We start from the raw sequence: 26,508 nt of genomic DNA on the forward strand, positions 1-26,508 counted from the left end.
GGTAACTGTTCTTAGCAAAATGCATGATGGGATATGTAGTTTATAAAAGTACCTAGCCAATAGAGGTAACGAAAAAGAAACTTCAACTCCCGTACACCCTTTCCCAACTGACAAAATGATTTCACACTAACCAATCACCTTCTAGGATCCTAAAGGTAACGCCCTAGAGTGGTGTATACGTGCGCTGATTGGTTGAAATCTTCCGCCAGTCAAATTTTCTGCCCAGGCGTCCCTCCCCTTCAAGTTGCTACCTCTTATCGTTTCTGCCCTGGGAGTCTGGTCAGTGCTGACAGGCAAGGCGTAAAGTAGCGGTAAAGCTGCACCGAAGAATGTGTACAAAGTGAGTATTTGTTACTGACACTATTTCTTTTTTACTCCCGGTGACGGTTTAGTACATGGGGTATTTTACCTCACCGCAGTTTTTGTTTTACTTTACTGGTTGTTTTTGTTAACGGTCAGCTTGAAAACACTGACATGAATGGCAGAGGTACCCAGACAGACTGAATGGACCAGAATAATTCGCGAAAATGAGTAAATAAATTGGGATGAAATGCATAGTTTTGTATAAATTATAATTTTAAATTATCTGATTAAATTAAAATACAGCACTGATGAAGGATTTGCAACATGATTGATGATGGTCTTTGTTATTATGCAGACAGGTATAATTCCTATTATGTTTTTGTTGTGTAATCTTCATCGTCTAAAATAGCCCGTTGAAGAATTTTGACCGAGATTTCTTATTATGGACCAAATGGTGATAAACATCTAATAAATGATTTTATGATGCTTAATTAATTGGGTTCAGGCCAGTAAGAGAGTCTCACTTTATGTTAACTTGAAGGACCGTGAAATACTAAGACTGAACAAAAATGTTTAGCATGTTTGGGCATGTATATACGAGGTACACTAAGGGTTCCCATATGCTGCTCCTATTGTTTGAAGTAATAAGTTGCCACCGTGCACAGTGCTGCCCCTCACTGACCTGTTGCTGGATACTGCCAGTCAGCTAGCTAAATAGACGGCTTCTGTCTTTCCCCTTGCTTACTGTAAATACAAATTTGGCTGATTTAAAATATTTCCAATCAGAAAACATGTTAATGTTGTGAAAAGTATTGGAGCACTGCCTATCCCCAGATAGTCAGAGCAATGAACCTACTAACATAGTTTGCTTGGATTTATTTGTTTTTTTATTCATGCTTACACTGAGTAATAGAACTAATCAAAAGTTATATTACTGATACTAATAATTAACAAACAAATAAATATAAACACGTCTAATATCTTGTTTTCAGCCTGTTGTAAGGCAGCAAAAGCATTAGTCCTATATAAAATGATGGCGATGCAGCATCAGGAGTCTTTGGGGAGATGGGATGGGCTGGGCAGCCGGGATGCCTCCTCCAGAGCTGAAGCGATGGAGTTCATCTGCCAGGAGGTCATGAGGAAAGTGGAAGCCATCGAACCTAAAAAGGCCGCAACCCCTGCCATAGGAAGCTCTTCCAACAGCGACTTGAACGACATGCTGGTTCACCTTCTCATGCTCTCCAGACGGTGCCCGTTTGAAGATGTCAGAGGGCGCTGCACTCAGCTCCTGCGAGACATCCAGGTAAGAGATGTGACGAGCCTGATGAGCTTTTTTATTATTGTGCAGTGTTTGTTTTACTGTTCCTGCTGCTGCCACCTGTCATCCTCCTTTCCCCACCTCTTAATAAGCATTGCAAACATTGTGGTTTACTCAACGCTCTGCAAGACTACAGTATGATTTTGTGAGATTTGTCAATGTTTTCAGTAGCACTCAAAGCACCGTTTTCCTCTTATTCTCTAATCTTCTCAAGAGGTGTGTATTTTGGTGCACCAGAGCTTATCCACAATTTAAATTAAAAGAAACCACAACACCAGGAAAAAAAACACAAAACAAACCTACTCCAGTCAATGATCTTTGCCGGGACGAAAATAAATACTACTTGCTCTAGATTTAGTATGTAGTATTTTGTTTAATGTAGTTTTGTAAAAAGAAAATTAAATAACTATGTTGACCCAAAGAGCAAAAGTGTAACAAAACACTAACTTCATACGAAGGTGCTGACAGTGCCAACATTTGAGGTGGTTTGCATACATTGCATACAGTGGCAGTGTTTGTGCCTGGCCGGGTACAAAAGACCACATTCACGAGTTAAATTGCTTTGGTTGCTTTGAACTCGCCTATTTTACATAAAACACTTGAAGTGTCACTCTTGATTAAAATGACAGCACTTTAGTCAAGAGTGAATGAAAAGTGTAAACTTAGAAACAGTTTTGCTGTTTTAGGAGACACGATATTTACCCTCAAATGTGATTTAATCTGGATTTAATCAGAAGCAAATTCCTTTGTGTTTGCGCATTTAAAGTTGTCACAGTTCAATATATAAACTTTTCAGGTTTGTGTTTAGTCGGAACTTTATTTTATGTTCAGATTTTGATAATTAAATATGTTGATGAGGGCAGTGATATGCAAAAATTACCCATATTAGAGAATAAAAACACATTGCACAGATGTATAGAAGCTGAAGACCAGCTTGTAAACGCTATGTGATGTCATAATCTGTAGGCTAATTTAACACGGGATTATAACATATTAAACATAGTTTTAGGCAGTTTGAACTGAACTCAGAACCAAGTCTTGTTTTGGGTGAATTTAGACAGAACTGATGGAGTACCACAAATTGTATGTATAAGTCTATGTAGGATTTTCTACCAGTAAAAGTCATTAAACTGAATCTGTAATTTAAAGAGAATTATATTCACTAAAATATTATTTATCAGCACATCTCCCAAAATTATCTTTTTTTTGTATCTTAGTTTTATATACATATATTCTTGTATTTTGCTTTTATTGTCAGACAGCAGATGTAGTCTTACTTTGTAAAGCTGCAGCGTTCTTGCAAGTTCGCATTCATGTGTAAATTCAACTTGCTTGGCTTCATTCTGCGTGTTTGTAGGAAAAACAAAAATGTTCAGACCAGGTAGGGGTTGTTACTGTTTGCAGCAACTTAACCGTAGAAGTCAAAGATTTCTTTATTGTCTGTATCATATTTTAGTCTTACTTGGTGATTTGATTGTTATCATTTGAATGTTTTGTTTGATGTGATTATGTCTTATTTTTTTTGGTTTTATGTGACGCTTTATTTGTGTTGCAAAGGATTTTTTTTTATTTTTGTATGAATGGTGCTATATACACGCCTTGCCTTGTACTTACTGGTTTATGCTGCAGTAAGAGTTCACACAGGGAGCAACTTTTCACTGACTAATGTGACTGGTTACTTTTTGCTTGTAATTCTCCAATCTGTCACTCTCTATTTTTGATACTATTTGCTTAAACTGCATTCCTCTCTTAAAACAAAGTTTCTATGAAGAACATTCCTCGTGTGTCAGTGTTACAGACCTGCTGGTGCGCCAGGTTAAATGGAAAGCACCAAATGCTTAGGACAAGTATCAAATTACAAAAATGTCATAGCCATGCAAAATGGCCATGAGTGGGTTTTTCTTTTTTTGACCATTGCTGAAAGAGATATTGATTGTGTCACATCCTTGACTTCAGCTGTCTTCTGATCCCTAGAACCTCTACAATTAAAGGTTTTAATTGAAATCATTTATTTATTTTTATTCTGAATCCCGGGTTAATTTCGTTTCATTCTGTTCTAATGAATGAGTCCTCCAGCAGCAAACAAACCCTACCTTTAGGTGGCCGGGGCATGTTTGTTTTTCATAGGAAATAGGCCGCTCGACTGTGGCAGGATTCCTGTTTACGCGGAAGTGTTTTCTGAAGACGGAGGAGAGGGGGAGAGGGGCAGAGAGCTGAAAGATGGGGAGAAAGCCGCTTTGAGGGTTTTAGCGGTGCGCCACAGTACACGCCGTCTGGTATTTTTGAATTATGCTAAGCTGCGTTTGCACGACGTTTGCCAAAGAGTGCATTTATGAGCCTAGTGGAAATACATCTCAAGAGTGTTGTTGTGATTTTCATGCATCAATACCTTTTCCACGTACACACAAAGCATGCACCGTTCTCACACTTAAATGAATTATAAGTGACTCAAATTTCAGCAGATGCTATATTGAAGACAAAATCTAAAAAAAAAAAAAGTTTTTCCTGATGTCCTCTAGCACAGGAAGGCCCCCTGCTAGGTGAGAGTAATGTACTTAGCTCATAAAACTTAGGCTTCAAGCAATTTTCTGCTGTTTCTTGCTCCTTAATGTGTTCTATCAACTGTGGAAAAAGCTAATGTCTTTTTACATTAGTGGAGGTGGAAAAACATCTAACAAAAGGCTCATTTTGAGAGATTTAACATCGTGGAAATTGCAAGGTTGTAGTAAGAACATGAGGTAATAAACACAAGACGGTACATGTATATTTTTGCAACACGAAGCTTTCACAGAACACATTTATTTATAATGAAAATAAATTTCAAACAGGTGAAGTCTGTTTAAGAATTATGCAACTTCTGAGAGCAGATTGTTGTTTTAGGGGCATGTCATGCTTTTCACATGCCATTTTCATTAAAAATATTGAAAAAGTAAGTATTATTTACTTGTATCTAAAATACATTATAGAACAACTTCTTCATTGCATTGCTCTGGAGGCTTTTACGTTTGAAATGCTGCGTTGCTGTAATGTTGCTGAGTAACAGAGGTCAGGGTTCACAGGGTCAAATGCAAAAATAGGGTTGTTGTGTGTTTAACAAGGGGTCAGGTTCTCCATAAACTGCCGATGTGTGAGGGTCTGCTGAAAGGAACAAGGGTCAAAATTGCTTATCAGTGCAGTTTAACAAGTATGGTGAGCGCAAGGAGATGCTGTTAGTGTCAGGCTCTTTACTGAGCCTAACTCATCGGGTTCATACGGGAGCGTATGTGATGGTGTGTTTACCAATTCACCTGTGCTCAAAGTAAGAGATGCCTTCCAAAAACCATCCTGTTTCCGTGCAGATTGTTTTTTTCTAATTCCCAAACTCTTTTCCACATCAACATTTCAGGAATAAAGAGATGAGGAAAATTGGCAGATGGAGTTAAGAAAGTATTTTGCCATATTTTTTTTCCCCCGTATATTTTTTTTCAGGAGCCACAGAAGTTTTCTGGACCATTCTTTACCGCTATTCAGTTTTCATATCATACACAGGTTAAAAAACAAATACTTTGGGTATAAATTTGCCCACAGAAACAGAGCTCAGTTGGGGTATTACATGATATTACTGTAAACTTATGACGTGCAGCTTTTTGAAAGGATCATACTACACATTTGCTTTAATATTACTAACATCTTGTGTTAGTAATCCCAGTTCAGACTCATGTTTGGTGCATATTTTCTGTTAACGTGAACTTTACTAGACTTTCCATGACAGACTTTAAGTTTTGGTTGCACATGGAGCCAGAAGGAGTAAATCCACCAGTGAAAATATTAGCTTGGGGTCATAAGTAGTACTTTGAGACTCACTTTCTGGGGTCATTCTTTACCCTAATCCTTTTTCTTATTATCTGTACTTACTTAACATGAGCTTAACAGCACCCAGTTAGATCCTAGAACCAACTGTGGCAGGGAAATATATCATGAATCTGAAAGTGAAGCTTTTCAAGAGGACAAATTGACATTACAGCACATTGTCAGCTGTTTGCTAACCTTTTCAAGCTGAAGAGTTTTGAGTGCTGTGCAGAGTTGAAGACTAGATGGAGGTGGGGCTGATTTGCACATTCAGTTTGTGTAAATAAGATGAACCAAAGGTGTAGAGTTACATCTCAGTGCTTTTTGTTAGGGCACAAAAGAGATATTTTCGAAGACAAAAAGCTAGAAATAAATCAAGAGTTTTCGGGATACCTATACGGGAAAATAAGGTACATTTACATAATTTAGATTTTGTTTTCAGTAACTTTAACATAACTTCACTTTCAATGTAGTGTGCAAATGCGGAGTTTTGAGTTTGTTTTTCAAGACTAAAACTCTTGAAAAACACATTCTTATGAACACATAAGAAAAACATGTTCGACTAATTAAAGTTATTAATAATGACTAAGCAGTCCCAGTAATAAATAAAGTGGATTGGTCGGCTGAATTAGACCTCTTCCCAGAATAGCCCAGAACACATGTGAACCTCCAGGCTCTCTGAGCTTACATCACATATGGATGACTTTTAAAAAAATATTTTTTAAATGTCTGACTTATTTATGGAAGATGAAAAACGAGGCATCTGTCATAAGTGATTTAAAGGGCATGCCCTGCCTTTGAACTTGGGTGTTGGGACTGAAATATGTATGATTGAGCACTCTTCATGTTCCCGCTCTTCCAGCACCCGGTTGACAACCTTTAGCGTTCGTGTTGTTTGGTAGCTTACAGCCTACTGGATTCTTTGACTCTGTTGCATAAGGTTTGATTAGATGTGGATTAGTTTGATTTCCTGCACTTTGATTTCTGGAACAGTCGATGTTATATCTGTTTTGAGGCTGCACAAATAAACCTGACTTGACAGACAGGAGTGCGGGCAGATGCAGAATGGCTTTTCTGCGAAGGCAGGATCAGAGTCCACTCGTAAAGCGCATCATTTGTTTAGAGAACAGTTTAAGCTCTTGTTTACCCCCAGAGTGGCGGAAAACCTAGTTTTTCTTTATGACTTGCTGCTAAGCACACATGTGAACATTCCAAGTCTCTATCTTTGACTTTGGTTGTGCACTGTTTGTTTCGGTTGGTGTGAATGCCTTCATATGTCTGCTTCAGCGTGTTCAGCAGCGATTTTTAACCGTGAACTCTGACCTGATGAACACGGGGATTGGAAGCTCACAGTGTTTGCACGTTTTAGGTTGTTAGTTTTATTTATCTATAAAATAAGCAGGAGGTAAGCAAATGGAAATGGGAAGTGGTATCTGAAAAAAATACATCTAAATGTATAAACACATGTGCACACTTGAAGAAATCTATGGCTGTAAATGAAAATCTTTTTAAAGATATGGCATGTGTTGGTTCAACATTCTTTCTTTTCATTAATTATAAGAAAAGAGAAAAAGGTTTAGTAATTTTGAGTCTTGTATTTTATTATTAGAGCTGTTTTAGTCAAAACATGTAAAATTTTAGTATTTTTAATTAGTAATTGTACATAAATTATGACTTTAATATCTGCACCTTTACAATCTTTTTTGTCTGGACAGATCAACAGTTTCTTTTCACCCCTTCAGGGCTATTGTTTACTTTTTAAAGATAAAAATACAGTGTTGGGGAAAAGTGCTGAAGACCTGCAGTGTGTAGGTAAAACACCCTTGTTGAATGGGCTGTCAACCGGTGAAGCAAGATCTGAACCACTTTAAGCACTACAATAAAATCACTACAAATATATTCCAGTCTAAGCTGAGCTTCACTGTTAAAATAGTATTTGTGTAAAAATGGTTTCTTGTGACATATTTTTCTTTGTTCAAACATTTAGTTTGTATCATAGATAGCTGTAAATGCACAACTTTTACTAACTTTTCATGTTCAGTCCTGTACATTTTTATTTTTAGATATCATAGTTGCACAGTAAATCAAATCTCAAGACTCAGCCCCAATCTCAGTATTTGAATTATTGGACTTGCATGGATATGTTTTGATGCAATATGTATACTTGTTAGTTTTACCCTTTATTTAGTCCTGATTGATAACCTTTTAAATCAACAGACTGCTGAAGATAACTGTATATGTTTTTAACACAATTATTCCATTAAATTATATCTTTGCAATAGATTCTATTTTGATTCAGATTTTTGGTTTTGCTGGAACATTGAAACTGAGACAAGAAATAAGTCAACTTCACCTTGCCTTAAATAAGTAGTAATAATGAAAAAGAAGATGATGTATGGCCCGCTGTATCTGGATGTCCCAGGACAGACAGACTGTATGGTGAGAACAGGGCAGAAAGCAGCAGCAGCAGTGACCTTTAGCACAGTGACGTTACAGTGAAACGCTCTAAAGACATGGAGGACATGATAGAGGAATAAAGCTGCGGATTTACTGCTGCCTGCCAGCTGGGTAGGGAGGTTGAACAGTGTGATGATTGGAGCTTGGTGGGTGGTTGTCAGTTTTGTCTGGCTTTGTGTCTGTGTACCGTCTAGGATGTTCATAATTTGAATGATTTCAGCGTTGGCTTTTCAGCTGATTTTACTGGCGCTTTCCCAGTGGAGCTCCACGTGTAATCTTTAACCTTTACCCTTTAGCCGCACGTGAAAAATAGAGGTTGTTGTCCTGGATGTGCCCTGATTGGTGTACATCTTCTTTTTTTTGTGTATGTGTCCCTTATTAATTCAGTTTGTTTCGTCACATTCTCTATTCCACTTCCTTCCACTTCCACTCCATCTCCTTCCCTTTCTTTCCACCCCCACTTTCAGCTCTTTAATAGCAGAGCCAGAAATAATCGGGAGCCAGCCGGCACCCCCACCCCAAGAGCTACCGTGCCAAGTGCCAGCCAGCAGACCCCGTCATCGCACCTCATCCCGCTGGTACCATGACGACTGTTTATTTCATACTTACGCTCACAGCAAACATCCAGTCATCCCTCCTTCTGTGACAGATCAATACAAACAATAAATAATTCAGTTAAATGAAAACTGTTGATGCTAACTGACAGAAATGGGTAGAAAAATTGGACGTTTGTTTCTCAGCAGAACATTATCGCTTTATCTTTAAAAAAAAAGAAAAGAAAGAAATATGCTTTTTTTATTTTTTATTTTTAAATCGTGTATTTATGGTTGCAACAGGATTGACAGTGACCTAGTTGCACATTTCCCACTTGCACCCCCCTCGTCTCTTGTCTGGAGCGTGCAACCAGCAGCTAACTGCACTGACTGGAAGCTGGGGCTCTTGCCTATGCAGTTGGATCAAAGTGCTATCAAACAGTTATTGAGACATTAGGACACGTTAATAAATGTGCTCATTTTTTTAATTCTATTTTATTAATCTGGAACTATTGGAGCGATTAGGTTTAGATGAATGGAAGCATTAAAAGCAAAGGAGTGGGGGGTGGAACAAACTCAGTCTTGGACTGTATTCCAGTTTGTAATCTGTAGTGGAAAATTACCAGCACCCCATAAGTACAAAAAGCTGTCTGACCCAGTGCTATTATTCTTCAATACACTAAAGAATCTTAACCATTGCAGATATGTTTCAAAAGAAAATTCTTATTTTTAGTCATAAGATGAATACAGCATATATATATATATATTTTATCATCTTAATTAGATTACCGTACATGGAGTTTAAACATATTAAATGGCTGCATTGGTGTTTCTCTTACATCATTAGGAACTACTTTATTTTGATCCATAATCTCTGCTAAGTACCTTGACGAATCTGGTTCTAATGCCATAAAATGCTGGAAATATTTAGGGATATGAACACTAAAATAAAAATCAACCAATTGGACTAAAACTAAGGTTGGATTATGGACATGGACCTGCTCCAGGTTATTTAAATGACCCAGTGTTTAGTTTGTTTGATTTATGGAAGGATCTGCCAACGTGCATTGATGGAAGTGAGCAAAGCAGCATGTATTTATATAAATCAGTGAGTTCCACCACCATTTTTAGTGCATTAATATTGTTCCCAATGGCTGAGAGATGTAGTTTTTACAATAATGTACTTACAATACTTACCTGTGAAAATGCAGTTCGAATCTGGTATCATGGGGAGGATTTCGTATGTTGTTCTGGTTGTGACTAAGGGCCCCATCTTTCCACACTCACCCCTGCTGTTTTAATCTTTTGCATTTGTTTTAAACATTTACAAATCTTGCTTTTATCTCCTTCTTGAGTAGACTTTCTGTCAGAAACTAATGAGTGTTGTCTGTTAGGAGCATCAGAGATGCTTCGCCACCTATTTATCTAAATGTGGATGTACACCTTTATCAATAACTCCCAATAAAATAACATAATATATAAAAGTTGCTTTATATAACCTCACTTGCATTAGTCTATGAGTCTTTGACACTTTTCTTCTATGAGCTTAAGTGCCATCTGTTCAGAACAAATTTGATTGGGGTCATAAATGATTTATGAGAGGTATTGGCTAGTGGATTTATCATTAGAAAAAAAATCAATACTTGCCTTTTATTCTCCACTTTAATGCTGATCCTTTTACGCCATGGAAGCGTAATTGGTTGTTGAGTGGTTTCATCACCCAGCATTTGTAGTTCAGCTGTTCCGTCACAGGAGGGCGCTCTACACCAGTTTTTTGCACCACTTCAAGCTTCTCTGTCCAGTTGGTGCTTAACTGGGAATTTTCCATAACCTGAGCTGAATGCATGCAATGCATTGCATGATTATAATTTTTTCCTCTCGCCCTGGTCACCGGGCGTCTGTCCAGTAAGCGATGTGACTTTTCCTGTGTGTTTATTTGTGTACCGGACGGTCTGTTTTAAACGTGTGTGTCTGTGTTTACACTACTTGAGAGATTTATAGCAGTGAGCATGCAGGATTTAAAGGGCATCTGTGGATCAGGTCGCAAAGCATGAATAGCCTGGTGGCTGCGGTCCAGGCCTCAGTCAGAGGCTCAACATCATGCTTAACCATCTGGAATACACAAACAAAAATATTAGTGAGCGTTTGCTCTTTCCTAGACAAGTGTTAAAATGGAGAGGTCCATGTTGAGAGCCGGTGTACTTTAACTCAAAATAGATTAATAGCGGTAATTCTCAGATTTAAAGCCATTCAGCAAGCAAACCTGGCAAAAAATGTTGCAACGTTTAACGTCGACAATTTATTTAACTATAAATTAGTGGAGCTTCTTTTCTTCCCTGTGCCACCGTGTCTGTAATGTACCATCAAACTGGTTTATAAATTCTTCACTGGTAGCAAAAAAAACATGTTCCAAACATTGAAAATCTGCACAGATGCATTAAGATTCATAAACCCCATAAACTCTTGGAAAGACCTCACACATTTCAGGCTTGAATTGATCTGCGTCAGCCCCTGATGGATCATTTCCCATTGCAGTCATTGTGTGGTGCTGCTTGCCGAGTAGTTGTTGCTTCGGGCCTTACCCAAACCCCAGAGTCGGCTCAGAACTGGCTGGGATGTTGTTTTAGCCTTCGCGGTATTGTTTCAGGCCCGGTTGCATTGGGGTGGAGGGTATTGTGCTCTCTCCTCGAGAGTATTGTCCCAGGCTGATCACTGTGTGATTATTTGTGTTGCAGACCAGTTTCTCAGAGCGGTGACAGTTCCAGCGCCGCAGGACGTCTGCATTCCCACAGATCTTCACCTCTGACCCCGGCTCTTTTACTCCTAAGTTGGAGCGTACGTGGTGGAGACCGGCTGACTCAGAGTTTTATGTTTGTGAATGTGATTGACATGTGGTGTTTACACACTTCTGCAGGTCAACCGACATGTCTGGCCTAAATCTGGACAGGCACATTTATGTTGGGAGTTGTTTAGGGCCGTTTCACACCCGCACTGACTTTTGACAGCCATATTTACAGTGAAGTGACGAGTGACTGTCGCAAATCAGTTGTCACAATCTTTTAAGCACGTTGTATCTTAAAAAAAAGCATCTGAAAGATGAGAAAAAAACATACTTTTTATTTTAGTATGCATCAAAGATGATATGTGTGAATGCAGTCTGGATGCATTGTATCATTTAGAAGTACATTTCTTTTATGCTTTTCACAAAATTTGTTTTTGATCTAAACCAGTGTTTCTCAACCTTATTTGGGCCAGCGCCCCCCTAGCCTTTATCCAGGTCCCTCACCGCCCCCCACCAAAAAATTTGCAGGCTACTTTGCACTGACCATTATTTTATCATTAATATTACTATTACTATTGTAGATGTTTTGATTTTTATGCTTGTTTCTGTATTTATCATCAAAAATAATTTCCCAGAGAACAAAAAAGCCATGGGAGTAGAAATTATTTTCACAGGTGTCTACGAAAAATTTTATGAACATTCAAGTTAAAACTGGTAGGCCTAAGAGCAGCCAATCAGAGTGGAAAAATTATTCTTGTTCTTTGCCATTTTCTAGTTGTTAAATATTCCACAAAATGACCAGATAAAAGATGTTCAACATGCCAGTTTAAACTTTGAACTATTTGCAAAACGACTGAACTCTGCAACATTAAAACATGGATAGAACTGTAACTACATTAATCATAGCTGTTCCTCAGTGTTTCTGTCAGTTTCTGGTGGTGCAGCTCTGTGCTGCCTTCAGGAGAATGGGACATCAGAGTATCATCCATAAAAYTTCACCCACATGGCATTTATTGTGCAAACTTGCAGGAGGGGCATCACTTATCGTTTATTGACGCTCACCACCAGTAATCTTCACTCATCACCTGCTGCGCCGCCTAATCGTCATGCGTTTCACATCATGTGTTGATTTTTCACTGTTCAGCGTCGGATTCTCTGTTTTTATGCCATAATTCACATCTAGTCGCTACGTTTTATGTCCCGCTTCTCCTGTTTCAGAGTTTTGCGCAATGTGTGCGGCTTTGTTTTTTTTACCCCCTATGGTGCGCAGCGTTCGAGAAGCGTATCGATGGGGAAAAAACAGACTGACAACGGAAACAATTTCGGTATTCTGATTATTGAAATTTAAAAGTGCTGTGTTGTTCTATCACACCTGTTTCATACCGGACCACTTACAGCTCCGGTATTAACGCTATCAAATGAATGCTCTCTATCGTGGTATCACCAATGGAGGGATTTCTTTATTTAAATGGGTTCATTTTTCAGAGGGATACAAAGTGAGGGTATCGTGATTTTAGTRATTAAATGTTTATAAGAGCGATTTTCTGTTGTCCTTTCATGGAAGCGGGCAGCCTTCAAACGGAAATAAAACACTTTTTAATATAAGTTGCTGCTTTGACATGATCACAGAACTGCCAAAACATATGTACAAAAATACCAGACAAAGTGAACCACAGCAACGTCATCAGTCGGTGAGACGCTGAACTGATGCGGTGAAGCTACAGTAGCAGGAGCGGAGCTGCGCCAAGAAGCTAACAGAAGCTAAGAAACACTGAATAGAAGGAGAGCTGCCATCGATACAGTTGCAGCCAAGCATGATTTAATGTTACACAATACAGTTTTAGCAAGTTACTCAAAGTCTAAACTGGTATTGTTGTGCATATAAGGTGTAAAGTTTACAAAAATAAACTGTAGATTTATTTTTGTGTAGATCCACGTTTTCTCCACGCAAGCATCAGCTTATGCCATATTTGAAAAAGAAAACATGTCAACATGAGTCATATGTGTGAATTTAAGCTGCTATCACACTGTTTCTTATCTAATGTTATCTGATATAGGGATGTGTAAAGCCTGGTTCACACAGCACAATTAAAACATTTTCGGTTGATTTTTCACAACTTGAAAGACCCCACAAATGATGATTTGAAAAAAATTATATACAACAAGTTTGGTCCTAAAGTGTGTGGTGTTCAGCCACACAGCAACACACCACACAAACATATTTCATTCACAAACATTGAGATGCCAGACAAAATCTCTCAATATCGAACCTGAGTTCAGAGTAAATAAACATGGTGGACGAGAAAGAAGGAATGGTGATGGTTTGTGGACTTCTTTTAACAGAAAAAAAAATACAAAAGAATGACTCCAACATCCATTGGACTTTCTGGTTGTTTTATATTAGATATTTTTGATTCCCCTGCATGTTTCCACCATCTCTCTTTCTGATTGGCTAATGTCAAATTCAGCAGGCTGCATGGTGGTTTGTCTTTGGGGAACATGTTGCGCCAAGACAATCCAAGTTGTTGAATATCTACGGTTTGAGGTTGGAGTGGTGCCAACGCACTTCTGAGTAGACTAGATCAATCTCTGGATAAGATTCAGTTTGGTTTCTGTAAGATGCACAAAAGGTGCCCTAATGATGTGTAATGATATAAAGATGGCTGCAGACTCTGGTCAGTATATTATATTGGTGTTATTGGATCTGTGCGCAGCTTTTTACACAGTCAACCACAAACTTCTGTCTCTTCAACTTGAAAATGAGGTAGGATTTTCAGGGACTGTTCTTAAGTGGTTTTCTTATTTGAGTAATACAACACACCAGTTGTATCCTCTGCATTGAGTGCCTGTCAAATTTTGGATTGGTTTTAAAATGTTAGTCCTGACTTTAAGAGCTCTTAATGGATAGCTCCCATAAACATCAGACCTTTTAATTCCTCTGGTCTTCTCACTTGAGAACCTCCTGAAGGCTCCTAAGACCCGTTTAAAACTCAGTTGGACCTGTCCTTTCAAGCACCTGCCCCTAGGCTGTGGGAGGCCTTGACCCTCTTTCTGTGTGGCTGACTTTGCTGAATCCTTTAAAAAGCAGCTCATGACACTTTTGTTTAGAAAAGCTTTTAGTTAAATGCACCTCTTATTGTTTTTGAGAAGCTGTTTAACTTGTTCTCTTTTTTGCACTCTGTATACCACTTTGTGATTTTGTTAATGAAAGGTGCTATATCAATACAGTTTACTTACTTACTAGAATTTGTGCGTGGAGAGGATCGAGTGTGACCTCAATCACACTGAACACTTGTGAGTTTAGCTTGGCTGTGCTGTGTATGCTAGAGTGACCAACTCAGTTGCATTGATCTGCCACAAATGCTGGCTGAAAAAGTGTATGACCAAGCTGATGAATATCTAGCCATCTTGGGCTGAATGTTTAGTGTCATTTACGTTTAGTGTCATTTACAGTCTGAGTGCTCTTAGTCATTATCAGCTTAATAAATGAGAAGACGGAGTAGAGTCTGCTGCATTGTGAAGCCATTCCAAGCATTCAGCATGCAGAGGTGAGCCATTGCTCATCGTCTGCAGAGCATTGCATGAGAAGAGGTGATATCATCAAGACATTCCTGAAAGCTTTGCATAAGATCAATGTAACTTTGTCAGTACAGTCGTGCACACGTGCAGCATACGTCGAAATGTTCACATTCAAATCCTTCGAAGTCTGTCTTGTCTGGAGAATTTATTGTGTATGCTACAGTATCAAAAGCATAGAAAGACGGTGCTGGAGGATTCATTTACTTAGTATTTTTCTTTGTCCAACATCTTGTCTGCAAAAAAAGTAATTTTTTTCCCCCAGAAACAATCAGTCAGTCAGGGAATTAGTAGGAGGCTTTTACAGATGGCTAGTTTTTATTGCTGCATTTTTGACAGAATGCCATTCCCGTTGTAGCGCCAACATACTTTACAACAACAAGTGTCAAGAATCTCAGGTTCCCAATGTTATATTACATGTTCACTCATCCTAAGCAGCACCTGTGAATACAGATCAAATATGTAGAAATCAGCTGACAGCCTGCCAATGCGCTGTTAGTTTTTCTAGCTGCTGAAAGATACAGCTTGTGCATGGTTGTGGCCTTTTTTTTTGCTACTCTTCACACAGCTGAGATTATGAAAATGCTTCTTGGACCCATACGAAATATGTCATTGTTTAAATAATAATATAGATCATGTCACTGAGGGACATTCGCCACCAAACTGGTTCATGCTCGTAGCCGGTGTTGGCGCTTACAAAGAACCAGTTTTTTTTGTTTCCACTGAGATCTGGTCCCAGCTCTGAGAAACTGGTAGAAACCCAGCTCCATTTCAAAGGAACTAAGGTAGCCATACTAAGGCATCTGTTTGTAGGAATAATAGGATACATAATATATGTGTGGCTAAATTAGCTATACTACAACACTACAATCCTTCACAAACAGAATAAAAGAGGAGGATCAAACATGAAGTGGATGAGACATCTGTAATGATCTGACTTATTTGTCTCTTACAGAAACTGTAACAAACTGGTTCCATCACCAACCATGGTATGGGATATTTGTGATTTTACGGCAACCTCAGACGACCTGCTGACGTCCAGTTTGTAGCTCAGCTGACTATGTGACAGGCAGCCAGTTCATTTGAGAGCTCCAGTTACAAGTGGTCACTCAGGAGGCTCGTGGGGTAGCCGTTGAAACCTCAGCTATAAGCACATGCCTTAACCTGTTCACTTGTCATTGAATCACACAGGATACATGGTAACATTAAGTGTTAACACAGCCATGGTTTCTAAATGGGCGTGTTATAGATACTCGACCAGCAAACCACCTTCATTAGGACTGGTGCTAATTAATGAATTGTTTCCTTTGACATTTAAACATTTGAAGAAACATTCTGACATCGTCATTATTATTACTATCAATGTTAAATTAGATAAATGAATGGGTAGATTTTTGCTGTCTGTGCTTGAAAGAAATGTTTGACCTCTATGTTGATCATATATCTGTTGTGCTGCACTCACCTAAATGGCATTTCTGGCTTTAAGTTGCAGTCAGCTGTCATGGAGCTTCTAAATTTGTAAGTGTAATAACACGCTGTTCTCAGATACTTCATATGCTATTGATCCACCTTCCACACATTTTATGGACACAAAATAATTGCTGGTGGATACAAACACTCACCTCAAGATTTATTTATTAATTTTTTTATTTTGTACCACTTCAGTATGATATGAGGATTTTAGGGAGAAATATTGGTTTAAGAGGCCGTTTTGAGCAATAAAAGATAAGTTGTTTTCTTTCTTTTTGTTGTCTTTTATGAGTACTGTATAATTAAGGAACACTTATTGATAAATAAACTTAATTCCTCCATTGAATTCAGTTACATCAATCAAGTCTTTAGTTGAACTAAATATTTAATTACAAGATAACAGTGTGTTCATTTTATCCAGAACTGCAAAAAGTTCAGACTCTAAAGGTTTCTGAATATGTTTTTTGTTTATAATTTATGCAGGTTTGTTCACATCAGGAACATGTGCATGCTGCCCTCTTAGAAACATGCCTCTAGAAAGCATTCAGAACTGAGAAGTATGATGTAAAGTTACAACACAGCTCCCCTGCACGCCTCAAAAGCTATTTAAAAAGCCAGTTTAGTGTTTCCCAACCTTGGGTGCAAAGTGTCCTACATGTTTTCGATGGTTTCCTGCTACGAAACCCCAGGGTAAAAGGAATTAATTACATGATAGCATGTTTCTGCTAGAATTGGCATGGAAATGGCTCTAGACAAATACTATTAGTTGCTTTTTTTTAATTACTTTTTATTTTGCAAATAATTATTCTGCTTTCTAATCCATCATTAAATCTGGCACAGAGTTACTTAATGCCTGATGGACTTCTCTCCAAAAAAAGTAACCCTATAGCTAATCTATTTAAATGAGGTGTATTTCTCCAAAGTAGATTTAAAAATATATATTTTTTAAATTTAAAATATATTACCTAATAGGCTGGAAATAGTGTCTGCTTCTCCAGCTTTCAGATAGTTCCACCAATCCATGCAAGATCAGAATGAGTTCTCTCTTTGACACTACACATTTTTATGAATATTGGTGGATATGAATATTTAATTTGATGAGATACGCTATGTAGAGAAAAAGTTCACAAAAAATCTCAACTAGTGTCACAGAAACTCTGCCTCCGTTTGTCTTTATGTTGTGGCTGCAAAGTAAAGGTAAAGTGAGTTATTTCTTTTGACAAATCTCTGTGCTGTGTCTTTTTTTTTTGCCACACTTAAATATTTCAGATCATTAAACAAATTTTAATAATAACCAATGAGTAAAAAAGACAGATTTCAAATTATTATTATTATTATTATTATTATTGTTATTATTATTATTATTATTATTATTATTATTATTATTATTATTATTAAAGGAAAAAGTTATACAAACCAGCATGGTGGTCTGCCGGCAACCATTTCTGATGCCTGGCAATGTGTTTTATAATGCTGTGGAGGAGCTTTGGCCTTCTTTTCATTGCAGAATTGTTTTATTTGAGCCATATTGGAGGTTGTTTGTGGATGAATGGCCTGTTAAAGTTCATACCACAGTGTCCTAAGGGCATTTAAGGCTTGAGTTGTACTAGTTTGAGCCATTTAAAAGGCTTGATGTTGTCTTTTAGATCTGCTTAAGGTGTTGACCTGTTGACATTAAATTCTCCTTGAGAACTTCCTGGTGCAGAGCAAAATTCATATTTGTGTCAAGTACAGTAAGTCGTCTAGTTCCTCAGGCATCAACACAGAATCGACAATTATAATATTGTACTGTTAGCATTTTTGAGAAAGAGCATCATACTGTCAGTTTTGATTTTAAAATCTTTTGGGTGGGATTTCTTTTTTTTATTATTTAAACTGACTCTGTTCTTTCCTTTTATTTTTTCCAACCATTTAACTCAGCCATTTTAACCTCCATTCAAATGGAGTGACTATGCAGCAGATCTGTTGCTGTTTCTGTCTACGGATTAATAAACACATAAACATCTGCTTTGTGGCTCACAAAAAAATATAATCATCACCTTCCTCTCAATCAGAGCTTAGAAATGTCAAGAGGCTGGCATAAATCAGTATCTTTTCTTTCCAAAATACTTGGAGTTTGAGAGTGAAAATGGCTAAATTAAAGGGCTGCAAATAACATTTGTTCTCAAATCTTCTAAAAATATGAGTGAGTGTTGAAGATGATACCCAGTAATTGAAGCGATGACAGCTTTGCATCTTTTTTTGTAGCACTCTGCCCCTCGTCGGGATCGGTTTTCTCACACTTTTATGTCTCAGTGTTTCTGTGGTGAGACCTGAAAGTGTTTGTGTGCCTGCTCAGTGTGTGGCTGAACTTCGCAGGTTGTTTTTGGTCACTTCAGGTCCTCGTGTCTGAGCTAAAAGAGGGCTCACGTGTCAAAGGGGAAATAAAGATGTTCCTTTTTTGTGGTCTTTTAACAGTTCAACGGTTTTTAAAGTTCACCGCTGAATAAAGAACGGAAACTCTGGCTCAGCGGTGCAAAGAAGAGTTGTTTATCTGCATCCTCCCAGAGTTGTACTTCAAGTACTCACAGGGTAAATAAAAGAGATACAGTTACATCATGTGCCACCCATCATAGCTTAGAGGTTTATTAGACCTCCAGCTGCATTCAGACACTAAATGTGACAATCAAATCTTCATGTCTTCACTTAGCGTTCCTGGGATTCTCTAAACACATTACCTAACAGCCACACTGTTTTGTAACATTTTATGATGTTGTTTAACAGGAAATATTCTGGTAGATAATCATTTAGCTCAACATATCTACAATGAGGGCAATGTTTCTGTGCTAGTGCCAGTTATAGCTACTGTTTCCTTCTTTAAATAATTCAAGACGCTGATTCTAATATTTATGTTTTTTTATAGATGATCTAACATACACTACTATAAAAAAAGATTTTCCCCATACAGATTTCTTCTTTTTATCTTTTATCACACTTGGATGTTTCAGATCTACAAACTAATAATATCAGACAAGAATAACCTGAGGAAATATAACTTTTCAATGATCATTTCATTTAATAAAGAGAAAAGGCTGCACAAACCAACCTGGTCCCATGTTAAAAAGTGATTACCCTTCTTATTAAATCACAGATTAAAGGTAAGCAGTAATTTAACTAACCACACCAATTTCTGACGACTGGTCCGTAAAACATAGAAATCATATTCTTACAACATGAAGTAGGCTAACAGATCTCCAAAAGCAACGCATCATGCTCCGATGAGGAATTGTTTTTGCTTTTAGGAAGATTGCTTTAAAGGAATGCAAACCAGTTTCTTATTTTGCACTCAAAGAATCGTAGCTGAAACTTGACACCAGCCTTATGAAAGTGTGAGTGGGGGGTACATATTGATAACTAAGACCAGAAGTGAAAGAGGAAAAGAGGTACACATTGCAATATGCAATTTTGTCATCAGATAAGTTTGTTGTTTCTCTTCTCTAATTATAGTACATAAACAAACTTCTGCAGAAAGTGTTTCTGTTAGCGTTAGCACTGACTGTTTCAAAAAGTTACGTAGGATTTAGTGGCATTTATTTGCAAAACTTCAAGTCTCCAAATATTTTCCTAGTCTAGTCGAAAACTACAATATCCAGCTTTATGGGAGTGCGTCTCTTTCTGAAGTTAATTAAGAATGACAGAACGCTGGTTATTACATCTTGCATAATTTTTTGCAAGATTAGACAATAATGAAACATAGGACAATGAATGACGCAGCCATCCATTCATCCGGTTGGAATGCCATCAAAACCTCCGGTCACTTCAGAATCACATGATCGTAACTGAGACATAGATAGACAAGTAAATAGAGATGTTCTTTTTTTGTATCAGCTATTTCACAACACAATACTTCCATTTCCATTCCTTCCCTTTAGGCAGGAATCACTAACAACAGCCTCTAAAATATAGCACAGATGATCTCCAGTTTTCTTAAGTGTTTTCTATTGCTTTTCTATTGAAAAGGCTGATCTTTCTAGTACATGCATGTTTGTTAGGTAAACAAATCAATAAATCAGTTTCTGAAGAAGAATGGTTGCTTCTTCAGGGAAGGAGCCATTAATTTACAGCAACATAATCAAATTACTGGTTACATTTAATGCATTAATGGACACAGACCTTTGGCCTTTATGACGATCACATTTGACTAAAAAGGGGATCGCTTCATATTTTGCTGTAGAAAGAGATTGTTACATTTCACAAAACATATGGCATCATGAGGAAATAACTGAAATACTGAAGTAACAAGTCAAGACAGCAACCTGGAAGTGAAAGCTTTGACACAAATATTATACCTTCGAATTTGTTGCAAAGTTGCTTAAGAAGAACAATGTCAATAATTTGAGGGGACCATAACGAAGCCCTGATCTCAGTCCTACTGAAATCTTTTAGGCAGAATCGAAGAAGGTAGAAGACAGTCATACACACCCAGCTCGGTTACAGCAGTTCTGGACATGGAAGAGAGGGGCCCAAATTTCAGCCAACTTTTGCGAGAAGCTTGCAGAAGGAACACATTTTGGTCACCCTATAGTTTTTAGTGAGTATTCTGGCATTTACCAAACCGCCCTAATCCAAAACCTAGTAATTCTAAGCTAAAACAGGAACATTTTAATCTCTTGTTCAGACTCGATAGCAGACAATGACAAAAAAGTATGTATATTGCGTTGCATCAAAGGCAAACTGCAAATAATTTCTGTTGTGCATAGTTTTAAAGCAAATGTCCATTACCAAGAAGTTTAGAGAAGAAAAGCTGTATATTAAAGAGGTGTTTTTCAGCTTTTCATTGAAGCCAGATGTACAAGAGCAATATAGACCAAGCTTGGCTCAGCACAAGTATCTTGGCCAAAGGGGGTTTGATGATTAGAGACCAAAAAAAAAATCAACTTCTCCATCTGGTTCCTCAATAGTCTGTTCCTGGCAGATTGCCATGCCTTGTCTGTTCCTCTGTAGGTTTCTAGGCATCCAGTCACGTTGAAGTAAACACTTCGAAGCCCTCAGGAAAAAAAAAGGCATGTAAAGCTTGGCAGCAAACCAACTCAAAATATACACAAAACCCCCCTGAGTCATTCAGTCAGCTTGTTTTCTCCCTTCTCATGCTATGAAACAGGAAAGTGTTATATTCATGTTTCTAAATGCCTAACTTCAGTCTTAAATTTAAAGAAAGGATGTTCAAATCTATCTGTTCGGGCAATTCTTTTTCAAAATGAACTTCTGTATAAAGGTGTCCCTTGGGAAAGCAATACGCCGCAGTTTCATTGGCTCGTTCACAGGGAGTGTGAGTAGAGTAGTAGTGTGACTCTTCATTTGACGTCAAGGTTGAAGGAGGGGAAGGAAGGAAATCTACATGGACCATTTGTCGTAAATTTCACGCAGCAAAGGGCAGAATGTGATGCGAGAACAGAAAGCAAACAAGCAGTATTAACTACCTTATGCAACAGTTTCATGGTTCTGATGCTCGGCCATTTTGAGTTAAATCAAGTCTCCAAATCAGACGAGTCTAAAGATTTTTTTGATGTACGGTCATATTCATTAAATTTGAATAATTTTTCTTTGAGATGAGACCCGTTTGTCAGATTAAAAGTACCTTTTGAAAATCACAACCTGTAAGCAGATAATTATCAGGCTTTCAAACATCCTTCTGTGTGTAATTAATCTACATAGCAGTTCAATTATTTTTAAAGTGCCTGAAATAATAAGTTTTTTATTCAAATTTATTAAACAGGTTTGTACACTTAGCTCCTTTTAGGTTGAATCTTATCCCAGAATATCGACACGAAGCTGAGTTTGCAAGTTGGAGTTGGAGCACAGATAACCAACTCCCGCCATATCAGTTAGCGTGCTAACATAATCAAATTTGCAAACGCAACAGCATATTGAACGCTATCTGTATTGCCCATCTGTCATTTTCTTTGTCAGTCTTGTGTGTTTGCTTATCATCGTCTGGATGCTCTGCTGGTTTTTCTTTGCAGTGCTCTCTTGCTGCAGAATCCGCTTCGCCCCTGTTTGTTTGCGCTTTATATCTCGTTTGTGAAGCGAGATATATGAAGCCAATCGCTTGGCGGCTGGTCAGGCGGTATGTCACATGCCTCAGATCGAAACTGTGACACAAACAAGTTGTTTTAGTCACATACTCAGTGGTTTTAAAAGGCAATTGTGCTACAAGGCATGTATGCCTTGCAAAAGTATTCATGCTCCTTACAAATTTTTTTTCCCACATTTTTCATATTACAGCCACAAACCTCAATTTGTTCTATTGGAATTTGAGGTGAATTACCAGCACAAAGTAGGGCATAATTGCAAAGTGAATAAAGAGTGATGTGTTGTTTTTATTTTATTGTAAATCTAAATAGTGTAATAAGTTTTTATTTTCTGCCTCTTTTATTCCTATTCCCATTTCTATGTTTCACCTAATTAGTAATTATGAAATTCTGACTTTCACTGTACTTACTCTTGAGGAGTTGCAGAAATATACAGCTCGGGTGGAATTATCTTCACAAATCTGTTCCATATTGGAGGAAGAATAAAATCATAAACGCAGCAAATATGTAGCAGAAGGTGCCCGTCTCAGATGAGATCCAAACTGAATTGTTTGGCATTTGGTATTTAAAACACAAGTGGTGGAAAACCAACAGTGCTCATCACTCTGAAAACATTTTGCAACATGGTGGCAGCATAATGCTGTGGAGCTACTTTGCTGTGATGGGGACAGATAAGCCAATCAGAGTTCAGTAGAAGATGGATGGAGCTGATTGGAGGGCAATCATGTGGGAAAACATAGGAAAGCAACAGGCAGGAATGGAGGTCAATGGTCCTAAACATACAGCCAACACCAAATCATAGTTGGTTTTCCCTGTCGGAATTCAGACCAAAATGTAAATATAATACTCTCAGGATAACATCACTTTTTTTTCTCTCTGCTTCACTTCTTTCTAACAGCCACATAAACATCTGTTGCTCAATCAAGAAACCACAGAGTTGTTTGTACCCAAAAATCCCTAATCAATGCATTAATCACTAAAATATTTAAGCTTAGAAATACTCCAAGAAGCAAAGCTTCACAGTCTTTTGTACAAATATGCATCTTCAGAGCTTGCTTATGCAGCATGTTTGTAAAAATAGTTAGTAGGTGTTGTTGAACTGAAGAATCTCTGTGAAATATCACACATACTGTCCATTTCTGAATGCAAGGCTGCGAAGACGTCACAAGTTTTTAAACCCCAATGTGCACGACGGGGGAAAAAGTGTGTTCATACTCATAAATATACAAAATATGTTTTGGCTAAATCAAATCCACGCCTGCCAATCTGAGAGGGTATGAGCAATAACATGTTACCTAAAGAGGGTGACTTTTTTTTTTTTTTGGAAATGTTACAAGTTAGCAGTTTTGAGAGAAAAACATCTTGGTTCCTTCCTTGTGCAATCTGATTGCATAAAGTTGGCTATAGGGGGGGAGGAAAGAGGGAGAAAAACAAGTCATGAATGTTTTTCTTGTACAGATCATTTCTGTGCCAAACATGAAATGGAGCTGCAGTTCTTCTCATGTTCTCTGAAAATACACAACCACTGCATATGTTAAAACCATGTGCACATTTCATAAAGCATAAAAACATGATAAACAGTTAGTGGATTTGTTAATATTCTTGTAAAATGCCTTTGCATGACCTTTCTTTTACTGTTATTAAAGTATGGCATGAAAGAGATTTTTCGACCCCAGATGCAGATACTGTTGACCTATTCAAACAAATCATTGGTTTGCAGAGGATGAGAAGATCTATAGAATATTGCGTCAAAGCAGTTTTTTTATGATCACACTATTGCCCAAATAAATAGAGATTTGATTAAAGTTGTTGTGCAGCTCTTTCTGTATGCTTCCTGTTTAAATTGTGATGCATATTCTAGTACTGCTGACTAAATTTAAAGTGCTGATTGTGCAGTTTTCTGTTGTTAAGACCATCATAACGCAACACTCGGGTTATAACAAGTTCAGGATACATTCACACTGCACACTTAACGGCTCAATCAGGATTGAGCCGTTAAGAGCTCCTTCCTGATTGTTGGTCAGACCTGATTGTTTTTTTTATGTAGTTCTTTGTTGGCTTTAAAATGTCTTGGGGTACCTTGTTGCTGGTAACCGGCCTACGTCTACTGTCGACATTTTTTAGGGATTGGATCAAGAAATATGTTTTATCTTTGTAATGATCCAGGACTAAAATTTCTTAGAAAGTTGCTTGTTTTATGCGTGCTGCATACCAGCTTGTCCTGATGCTGATATGGGAGGTGCGCATACATCCATCTCTATCTGTTTTCGGTTGGTTTGGAAGGTGTCTGTCTGCTTATTTGGGAAGATAATCTCTCCCCTACTGCCAGGTCAGCAACCTCCCATCCCCCACCAGACACTGTGAGCCGTGTGTTAGGAACCAACGTTTATGTAAAATTACCAGCTGTGTCTGTTTATGTTTGGAGTTGGGTACGTTTTGTATGATGATAAACGAGTTAAAGTTTGCAACTGCAGCACCGAGAAATAGGTGCGAATACTTGTGCGTGCAACTGTCAATGATGTAACTTTTGACAAAAACAAAGTGCTTGTTTGGACACTCTGTGCTCTCACAGTCGCACACACTCACAAACATTTCACTCAGAGCATTACTCAGACCTCCTCTTTATTCCCTCCATCCATAACTAGAGACTCAGAAAACTCAGAAGAGGAAAAACAACAACTGCCGTTAAGAGAAGGCAAGACGGCTGCTCCAATCAGCTGCTCTCATTGGTCCAGACGCTCTGTCTGAGGTGGCTGCTATTGGCTGAGAGGGTCACACCTCCAGAATCTGTTTGTGTTCAGTACAACACAGGGTGGATAGATGGAGGAAGGGGATATGAGGGTGGGGAGTCGTAATTTGCAATAGGGGTTGTCGAGAGGTTAGATTTTCTGAAAGAACAGAAGGGAGGCTTTAACATGTACTCTCTGGACAACATCTATTGGTGCTTGTTCCAAAACTTCTAGGAAACTAGGATGTTTGTTTGTTTCTCTCCCACACTGTTTGTGGGGTGCAGAAGCAGGCCTGATTTAGTTGCACTATTTATGAGCTTCCCAGAAAGTTTACCGAGAGCTACAGAAAAAAACTTTCTTGGCCCAGATAGAAAATGGCATCTTTATCTCTCAATCAAGTCAACATGTTGTTTCTCCCAGACATGCCTTTGCTCGCCACTAGGGCACCAGCTTTCCTTCAGCTGAGGGCAAAATACAATTGTTTTTCTATGTTTGACACATATTAATTCTTTGCTACTCAGAGTCTTTCATTTTGAAAATATACATTTTAATTTTGTACTACTACTTCTACTTATCAGCAACTGAAGAGACTGAAATGAGGTTAAAACAGTGTTTGCATTGATTCTATTTGAATTCAGATTGTGTGTTAGCCCATTTATTTGTGCTGGTTATGAAAGCAGAGATTGGAACTTTGCCACTGTTTCCTTGTTTACCATCTCTCCATAACTCTGAGTATTTGATGAGAAGTGCCTGGACGAGCTCCGAGGCATTAATGGCTTCTGCAAAGGCTATAAGGTTACTAAATGCTCAGGTCACTTACGTAGGCTGCATTCATTCTTTTGAGCATCATGTGACAAAAACAGAGTGGCGTCCAGGAAGCAACAGATAAACGTTGAGTTGTCACAACTACTCCACTTACATCACTGTTGTTTGTCCTCAGGATCCAGGCTGCTGTACTTTATCACATTTCTTTTTATTTCATGTTCCGACTGTAAAGTTGACATCAAAATCTTACTCATAAGTTTTTACCCTAACCGCATATTGAGAGATTTCTTTAGAGCACTTTTAAATTCATTAGTGCTCTAAATATTTGTGCAGACAGGTTTTGCTATAGATATTTTATAAGAAATGTATTTATGTATTTAAAAGATTTCAAGCACAGGTAACGAAGAAGAACAGATTTATTTTTGAGGACACAAAAAGTCATATTGACAACGGTTTTAGTTCAGCTTAAAAATGCTTTATGTAGCTTTTATAAAAAAAAAAAAATTCTTTACATATTTGTTAAATCAGTGTTGGTGCTGCACTGCTTCCCCCTCCTGAGACGCCGGATGGTGGACCAGAATCGCCTCGAAGCCGTACGGAAGTCTGTCTCCGTGGCCTCTCCAAACTCCTCCCACGCCCGAGTTTTTGCCTCAGCGACAACCCGAGCCGCATGCCG

The 26,508-nt window shown here is 38.1% G+C and overlaps 1 protein-coding gene across 1 annotated transcript in view; it reads left to right on the top strand.

Moving 5' to 3' along the window:
- Nucleotides 1–246: 246 nt before the first annotated feature.
- Nucleotides 247–26,508, top strand: part of sesn1 (sestrin 1) — a 59,499-nt gene continuing 33,237 nt past the window's right edge. Inside the window, exons 1-2 of the mRNA XM_008397660.2 lie at nt 247–340; nt 1,296–1,606. Of these exons, the coding sequence (XP_008395882.1) occupies nt 1,334–1,606 (273 nt within the window). The 5' untranslated portion in view covers nt 247–340; nt 1,296–1,333. The remainder of the gene's footprint in view (nt 341–1,295; nt 1,607–26,508) is intronic.

Source organism: Poecilia reticulata, linkage group LG21 (genome assembly GCF_000633615.1).
Source record: "Poecilia reticulata strain Guanapo linkage group LG21, Guppy_female_1.0+MT, whole genome shotgun sequence".
NCBI lineage: Eukaryota > Metazoa > Chordata > Actinopteri > Cyprinodontiformes > Poeciliidae > Poecilia > Poecilia reticulata.